Below are 9,031 nucleotides of genomic sequence, written 5' to 3' on the forward strand. Positions count from 1 at the left end.
CTATGCCCAGAGTCCCTCCCCTATCTGCTCCTACACTACTGGGATGTTCCTCCCCCCCCCCACTCCAGCCAGGGACAGACGCTGTCGTACCTGCACATCTATCTGGTGGGAGTACCGTTGTTCTGTCCCCCGGAAATGGGGTGAGTGTAGTGCATGCAGCTATCTGAGCTCAGTTCCACACTCCATCCTTACCCGGGAGTGGAATACCACACCTCTGGATCGAGGTGCAATACCCCTGTAGCAGCCGAGTCCTCGGGGTGCTACACTTACCACCCACAGTCCAATGGTCAAGTGGAGCGGATCAATCAGATCCTGACCAGTTACTTCCGGCACTTTGTTAATGCCCACCATTCTGACTGGGTGGATCTCCTGCCATGGGCCGAATTTTCTTACAACAATCACGAGAGCGAATCTTCCTCCAAATCCCCGTTTTTTGTAGTCTTCGGTCAGCATCCTCGGATCCCATTTCCCGTCTCCACCTCGGTGGACAATCCGGCTGCGGAATCTCTTGTTAACAAATTTTCCTCCATATGGGAGAGTACCCGGTCCGCACTCCTTCTGTCATCCGAGCGTATGAAAAGACATGCTGACAAAAAACGTCTGGATCCTCCTCAATTCCGTCCAGGGGATAAGGTCTGGCTCTCGTCCAAGTATGTCCGGCTCAAGATTCCTTCCTATAAGTTAGGGCCTCGGTTCATCGGTCCTCTGGAGGTCATCAGTCAGATCAACCCGGTGGCCTATAAATTGAAACTCCCGGCCAACTTGCGGATCCCTAACTCCTTCCATGTATCTCTCCTCAAACCTGTGGTACTTAACTCTTTTTCCAAGTCTACAGGTACGCCTCCTGCTCCGGTTTCCGCTGAAAACGAATTTGAGGTAGAGAACATTCTGGCCACCAAAAGGGTAAGAGGGAAGACCTTTTTTCTAGTAGATTGGAAGGGGTTTGGTCCTGAGGAGCGAACGTGGGAGCCCCGAAAGAACATCCATGCCCCTCTCATCCTAGCTAAATTTCTCTCTGGCCTAAAAAAGGGGGGGCCTAAAGGGGGGGGTACTGTAGCGCCGGCGTCCCTGCCCTCTGCTAGGCAGGGACGCTGTTCCCCTCACCCCTCTGCTCCGAGCCCGGCGTCCTCCTCCCGCTCTGCTGGCAGCGTGCGCTCCTTCCCGGCCACTGTGCTTAGGGCGCGCGCGCGCGCGCTCCCTCCCTCTTAGAGGGGCCGCGCGCGCCGTCCTAAGGAGTCCCCGGCCAATGGCCGGAGGACTTCACCATATATAAGGCACCTCCTCCAAAATGGAGGTGCCCGAGCAATGTTGTTGCACTGTTCACTACTCTGCTTCAGCCCTCAGGTCCCGTTGCCAGTTACCTGCCAGTTACCTGCCAGTTTCCTGCCCGTTCGCTGTCTGATTCCAGCCTGTTATCCGCTTACCTGCTTGCTAGCCTGAGGTCCGACGGTCTGCCTACCAACACCTGTCAGTCTGTCTATGGACCAGCTTGCCCGCTCACCTGGGAGCGTCCTCCTGCTACCTGCTTGCTAGCCTACCTGGAGGCTCTGCCGTCACGTGCTGTGACCATCTGCCAGTCCAGTGACTCTTACCCGCTCACCTGGGAGCGCTCATCTGCTACCTGCCTGTTTACCAACCTGGAGGCTCCGCCGTCACATGCTGTGAACATCTGCTTATCCAGAGACTCTCGCCTGCTCACCTGGGAGCGCTCATCTGTTACCTGCCTGTTAGCCTACCTGGAGGCTCTGCCGTCACGTGCTGTGACCACCTGCCAGTCCAGAGACTCTCGCCTGCTCACCAGGGAGCACTCATCTGCCATCTGCCTGCTAGCCTACCTGGAGGCTCAGCCGTCACAGGTCGTACCTGCCCGTTTACCCAGAGACTGTCCCGGTCACTTGCTGTGACCTCCTGCCCGTTTACCCAGAGACTGTCCCGGTCACTTGCTGTGACCTCCTGCCCGTTTACCCAGAGACTGTCCCGGTCACCTGCTGTGACTATCTGCCTGCCTGCCCCGGTCGCCACCCGCTTCCGTACAAGGACCGCCCCCTTGTATAAGTTGCTCAGAGGTTCCGCCTCCCAGACCCGTTACAATCACCCTGCAGGGGGTGGAGACTCATAGCTCCTCCTATCTGTATCACCCTGCAGGGGGTGGAGACTCATAGCTCCTCCTATCTGTATTACCCTGCAGGGGGTGGAGACTCATAGCTCCTCTTATCTGTATCACCCTGCAGGGGGTGGAGACTCATAGCTCCTCCTATCTGTATCACCCTGCAGGGGAAGGAGACTCATACCTCCTATCTGTATCACCCTGCAGGGGGGGGAGACTCATAGCTCCTCCTATCTGTATCACCCTGCAGGGGATGAGACTCATAGCTCCTATCTGTATCGCCCTGCAGGGGGAGGAGACTCATAGCCCCTCCTATCTGTATAACCCTGCAGGGGGTGGAGACTCATAGCTCCTCCTATCTGTATCACCCTGCAGGGGGAGGAGAATCACAGCTCCTCCTATCTGTATCTCCCTGCAGGGGGAGGAGACTCATAGCTCCTCTTATCTGTATCACCCTGAAGGGGGTGGAGACTCATAGCTCCTCCTATCTGTATCACCCTGCAGGGGAAGGAGACTCATACCTCCTATCTGTATCACCCTGCAGGGGGAGGAGACTCATAGCTCCTCCTCCTATCTGTATCACCCTGCAGGGGGAGGAGACTCATAGATCCTCCTATCTCTATCACCCTGCAGGGGGTGGAGACTCATAGCTCCTCCTATCTGTATCACCCTGCAGGGGAAGGAGACTCATAGCTCCTCCTATCTGTATCACCCTGCAGGGGGTGGAGACTCATAGCTCCTCCTATCTGTATCACCCTGCAGGGGGTGGAGACTCATAGCTCCTCCTATCTGTATCACCCTGCAGGGGGTGGAGACTCATAGCTCCTCTTATCTGTATCACCCTGCAGGGGGTGGAGACTCATAGCTCCTCCTATCTGTATCACCCTGCAGGGGAAGGAGACTCATACCTCCTATCTGTATCACCCTGCAGGGGGAGGAGACTCATAGATCCTCCTATCTGTATCACCCTGCAGGGTGTGGAGACTCTAGGCTCCTCCTCCTATCTGTATCACCCTGCAGGGGGTGGAGACTCATAGCTCCTCCTATCTGTATCACCCTGCAGGGGAAGGAGACTCATAGCTCCTCTTATCTGTATCACCCCGCAGGGGAAGGAGACTCATAGCTCCTCCTATCTGTATCACCCTGCAGGGGGAGGAGACTTGTAGATCCTCCTATCTGTATCACCCTGCAGGGGGAGGAGACTCGTAGATCCTCCTATCTGTATCACCCTGCAGGGGGTGGAGACTCATAGCTCCTCTTATCTGTATCACCCTGAAGGGGGTGGAGACTCATAGCTCCTCCTATCTGTATCACCCTGCAGTGGAAGGAGACTCATACCTCCTATCTGTATCACCCTGCAGGGGGAGGAGACTCATAGCTCCTCCTCCTATCTGTATCACCCTGCAGGGGGAGGAGACTCATAGATTCTCCTATCTGTATCACCCTGCAGGGGGTGGAGACTCATAGCTCCTCCTATCTGTATCGCCCTGCAGGGGAAGGAGACTCATAGCTCCTCCTATCTGTATCACCCTGCAGGGGGTGGAGACTCATAGCTCCTCCTATCTGTATCACCCTGCAGGGAGTGGAGACTCATAGCTCCTCCTATCTGTATCACCCTGCAGGGGGTGGAGACTCATAGCTCCTCTTATCTGTATCACCCTGCAGGGGGTGGAGACTCATAGCTCCTCCTATCTGTATCACCCTGCAGGGGAAGGAGACTCATACCTCCTATCTGTATCACCCTGCAGGGGGAGGAGACTCATAGCTCCTCCTCCTATCTGTATCACCCTGCAGGGGGAGGAGACTCATAGATCCTCCTATCTGTATCACCCTGCAGGGGGTGGAGACTCTAGGCTCCCCTTATCTGTATCACCCTGCAGGGGGTGGAGACTCATAGCTCCTCCTATCTGTATCACCCTGCAGGGGAAGGAGACTCATAGCTCCTCCTATCTGTATCACCCCGCAGGGGAAGGAGACTCATATCTCCTCCTATCTGTATCACCCTGCAGGGGGAGGAGACTTGTAGATCCTCCTATCTGTATCACCCTGCAGGGGGAGGAGACTCGTAGATCCTCCTATCTGTATCACCCTGCAGGGGGTGGAGACTTATTATTCCTCTTATCTGTATCACCCCGCAGGAGGAGATTCAGCTTCTTCTATCACCCTGCAGGTGATACAGATAGCAGGAGCTACGAGTCTCCTCCCCCTGCAGGGTGATACAGATAGGAGGAGGTACGAGTCTCCTCCCCCTGCAGGGTGACACAGATAGGAGGAGCTATGAGTCTCCTCCCCCTGTAGGGTGATACAGATAGGAGGAGCTACGAGTCTCCTCCCCCTGCAGGTGATACAGATAGGAGGAGCTACGAGTCTCCTACCCCTGCAGGGTGATACAGATAGGAGGAGCTGTTACAACTCTCCTGTTAGTTTTTTTTTAGTTTGCTGGTCACATGACCATTTTGCCTATTTAATCCGGCTCCGCCCTCCTGGCTTTGCTGGACTTCATTTGTATTTACTACTGTTGAGCTAGCTTGTTGCTCTATTGCCGTACTCTGTTAGTTTTGCTAGGTCTTCTGACCTCTTCGCTTTTTGTTGTGTGTTTGTCTTTGACTGCTTCTATTTCTGCTAGGAGGTGTCCAACTAAATCCCAGTCCTTAGATCTTGTAGGGATCCCTCCCTCACATCTATAGGTCTGCGTTCAGACTAGCCGAGGACTTTAGCGGGTCTGATCGCAGGATCAGGTTCCCCGTTACATCGTAGGGATCTAGTTTAGTTCTATTGTAGGGACAGATCTCCTGCCTTTCCTTAGTCTCTTAAGCAGATCATAACAGGAGCTACGAGTCTCCACCCCCTGCAGGTGATACAGATAGGAGGAGCTATGAGTCTCCGCCCCCTGCAGAGCGATACAGATAGGAGGAGCTACGAGTCTCCTCCCCCTGCAGGGTGATACAGATAGGAGGAGCTATGAGTCTCCTCCACCTGCAGGGTGAAACAGATAGGAGGAGCTATGAGTCTCCTCCACCTGCAGGGTGATACTGATAGGAGGAGCTATGAGTCTCCTCCCCCTGCAGGGTGATACAGATAGGAGGAGCTATGAGTCTCCTCCACCTGCAGGGTGATACAGATAGGAGGAGCTATGAGTCTCCTCCCCCTGCAGGGTGATACAGATAGGAGGAGCTATGAGTCTCCTCCACCTGCAGGGTGATACTGATAGGAGGAGCTATGAGTCTCCTCCCCCTGCAGGGTGATACAGATAGGAGGAGCTATGAGTCTCCTCCACCTGCAGGGTGATACTGATAGGAGGAGCTATGAGTCTCCTCCCCCTGCAGGGTGATACAGATAGGAGGAGCTATGAGTCTCCTCCACCTGCAGGGTGATACTGATAGGAGGAGCTATGAGTCTCCTCCCCCTGCAGGGTGATACAGATAGGAGGAGCTATGAGTCTGCCTGAGCTTTATTATGAGGAGGTCACTTACTTGCACTGTGGATAATATATTGCAGTTCAGGATGTCGTCTATTTCCTATAAATTTAAGCAAATGGAAAAAATAATAATTTATTGTCATTAACAACCTTTATTACCAGGAGGGGGGGTGCAGGACATAGACATTTACAGACAGTCCTCAGACTCCTTTTATTTGAGGAGGAGCGGAGCTGCAGAACCGAGAACAACCACCAGGCAGTGTAAGGAGCAGAGCCTTCTGCTCACATCCATCAGCACCAGGGCTGCAGAAATCATCTGCGTATTTTATTAAGATGTGATACATTTGCTACATTTGTAAAATCTAATAACCATAAGAATTTAAAGGGATCGTCCATTACTAACAACCCCTTTTAAATTCTAAGGGGCCCCATCTATATATATAATCGTTTTATCCCGTCTGTCTGTCTGTCTTTCTGTCTGTCTGTCTGTCCTGGAAATCTCACATCGCTCATTGGTCCGGCAGCGGCCAATCAGCGCCGCGGGATTTCTGAAAAAAGATGGCGGCCGTTAGCGGCTCATCTGTGGGACAGAGCTCAGCGGCGATGCAGCCTGGAGATGAACGGCGCGAGGAGTTCATCTCCCGACCGCTGGCGCCGCTGACCTCCATGTGGCTAGGGTGTGAAGAGAGGACCGGGGAGAGGCGCTGCGGGTCGGGATACTTCTGCTGCGAGCGCCCGCTCATGTCCCGGCTTCTCGCAGCGGAAGTAGCCGCACAGGCAGCGGCGCTCCCCGGTCCTCACCAATACGATTCGCTGATTGGTCGCGATCTCTCACCGCGACCAATCACCGATCTTTGCGCAACATTTAAACACCGCTGTGCTGATTGTTCGCGGACGCTATTTAAATGTTGCGCACAAATCGGTGATTGGTCGAGGGCAGTGTCGGCGACCAATCAGCACAGCGGTGTTTAAATGTCTCTGCAAGATCGGTGATTGGTCGCGGCTACTATTTAAATGTGGCGCACAAATCCCGCGATCAATCACCGATTTGGCCGCCACATTTAAACACTGCTGTGCTGATTGGTCGCCGACGCTGCCTGCGACCAATCACCGATTTGGGCGCCACATTTAAATAGCGTCCGCGACCAATCAGCACAGCGGTGTAAACACTGCTGTGCTGATTGGTAGCGGACGCTGCCCGCAACCAATCACCGATCTTGGCGCCACATTTAAACACGGCTGTGCTGATTGGTCGCGGACGCTATTTAAATGTGGCGCACAAATCGGTGATTGGTGGCGGGCAGCGTCGGCGACCAATCAGCACAGCGGTGTTTAAATGTCTCTGCAAGATTGGTGATTGGTCGCGGCCGCTATTTAAATGTGGCACACAAATCCCGCGACCGATCACCGATTTGGCCGCCACATTTAAACACTGCTGTGATAATTGGTCGCGGACGCTGTCTGCAACCAATCACCGATTTGGGCGCCAAATTTAAATAGCATCTGCGACCAATCAGCACAGCGGTGTTTAAATGTGGCGCCAAAATCGGTGATTGGTCGCGGGCATTGACTACGGTCATTACGCACCCGCGCACACTCCATTGTTATCTCTGTATCCTCTGTATGGCATTTCTCTGCACCGGGGTGTACAGACTTCTTCTAGAATAATAGTAATGCATTGTATGTATTACACAGGAGCAGTAATCGTGACACCGCGCTCACCTTGCTGATATTTGAGGCTTCAAGAAATCTGTTTTCTTCAGTGGAAAAAATCTTCCCAACGTTATTCACTGTAGGACAAGAGGACATGGCTTATTGAGGTTGTGCAAGAGGAACGTGGCAGCGCCCCACCTGTCCATGGGTTGTCTCAGGTATTGCAGCCAGGATTCATGATGTGCAATACCAGCCTTAACCTATATACTGTTGTGCTGAATTATAGACCCTGGTGATCTGCTCTTCTGTATCAGGTCCCATCAACCATTACTGATGCCGCAGTATGGAAGAAATTTCCAGATGATTCCTGAGTGGTGCGAGAAGGTTCTGTGGACGGAACAGTCAGGAGTGGGGTCTGTAGGAAGTTTATAGTCTCATTGGTAGGGGCATGGGATTTTCGCCCCCATGTTTTGTAAGGTTGCACGTCCAGGCCTTACCTAGAACACCGATTTCCAGGTCCTTCAAGGCCTTCTCCACCTTTGGATAAATCTCTGATCCTCCCGTGAAGTCCAGCTGGATGATTTTGGTTTTTCGTCCAGTCTCTTTTTCTACGGATAGAAGAAATATAGGAGAATTAGGTCAAATCTCTCAGCATTGGATGTCTTAAAGGGCTGTCAATCTATGGCAACCCCTATGAGTATCTGATACATGCAGGTCCCATATCTATCCTGACAGAGGGTCCCACCGTGCTCTTGTAGGGGTGGAGCGGTGGCCGCATGTCAAGTGCTCTCCATTTACCGTCTGAGCACTTGCCAACTTTTGGAAGTAGTTATCCATATTGTCTCTACTGTGGATATTGACTTGGTACCTTGAGTGGGAACTTTTTGCCACTTACCAATCTCCAAGGCAACTTTCTGTAGCTTCTCCATAGTCCGACTGATGAGGACAATATCGAAGCCCCTCCTGGCCAACTACAGAGAAGACGCAGAAGGGTGAGACCCCTATAAACTGTGGATAGACTGACTGACCTAGAGCTACTGACCTCCAGCGCGTAGGACTTCCCGATTCCATCGGTGGCTCCAGTCACCACTGTGGGAGGAATGAAGGCTCCGTTGTTGCATACGATACATTGTTTCAGTTCTTTACCATTATCATGGTCTCTGCTTAATGTCTGGGAAAGGAAACACTCTGTGGTCAAGTCTCTTACTATTACCTGGATATGGCCGCCCTACAATACCAGGGGAATGTTTGGGTTCTCCGCCCTTGGATAGGTGTCACGTGACTGGTGGGTTTATGGGTAGAGAGGACATCTCTTGCCCGGATCTTACCCGGCTCATGCCAAAGTAATAATTGTGGAATTCTGGTACCTTAAGAGATATTATGTGACCTCCCAGTTGTGACACTGGTGATTGGAGGTGAGAAAGCTGTTCAGTGAAGACACGAGAGAGGACAGTCATTACCCGAACCAACCAGAAGGTGGCGTCCAGGACCAGATCTGATTCAGTATTGATGTGTGGGGTTGCATGGACTGTCACAATGAGGACTACCGGCACTAACACAACAGATCTGTTATTGATGCCAGCACTGCTACTTATACTCTGACTGACACTGTTACTGGGGACATAATAGGGGCAGGCTCTGTCTGGTACTGTATCTGGGGACATAATAGGGGCAGGCTCTGTCTGGTACTGTTACTGGGAACACAATAGGGGCAGGCTCTGTCTGGTACTGTTACTGGGGACATAATAGGGGCAGGCTCTGTCTGGTACTGTTACTGGGGACATAATAGGGGTAGGCTCTGTCTGGTACTGTTACTGGGGACATAACGGGCAGGCTCTGTCTGGTACTGTTAC

At 52.8% G+C, this 9,031-nt stretch overlaps 1 protein-coding gene across 1 annotated transcript in view; it reads right to left on the reverse strand.

Annotated features, from left to right (window-relative positions):
* The window catches only part of LOC141167394 (very-long-chain 3-oxoacyl-CoA reductase-like), an 80,489-nt gene extending 71,854 nt beyond the window's left edge, over positions 1 to 8,635 (reverse strand). Inside the window, exons 1-6 of the mRNA XM_073654801.1 lie at positions 8,507 to 8,635; positions 8,221 to 8,349; positions 8,074 to 8,149; positions 7,676 to 7,786; positions 7,248 to 7,315; positions 5,581 to 5,625 (exon numbers count right to left, since the gene is read on the reverse strand). Coding sequence (XP_073510902.1) covers positions 5,581 to 5,625; positions 7,248 to 7,315; positions 7,676 to 7,786; positions 8,074 to 8,149; positions 8,221 to 8,349; positions 8,507 to 8,635 — 558 coding nt within the window. The remainder of the gene's footprint in view (positions 1 to 5,580; positions 5,626 to 7,247; positions 7,316 to 7,675; positions 7,787 to 8,073; positions 8,150 to 8,220; positions 8,350 to 8,506) is intronic.
* Between the last annotated feature and the right edge of the window lie 396 nt (positions 8,636 to 9,031).

Source organism: Phyllobates terribilis, unplaced genomic scaffold, assembly GCF_046119375.1.
Source record: "Phyllobates terribilis strain yellow unplaced genomic scaffold, ASM4611937v1 Scaffold_11__3_contigs__length_659146591, whole genome shotgun sequence".
NCBI classification, from domain to species: Eukaryota; Metazoa; Chordata; class Amphibia; order Anura; family Dendrobatidae; genus Phyllobates; species Phyllobates terribilis.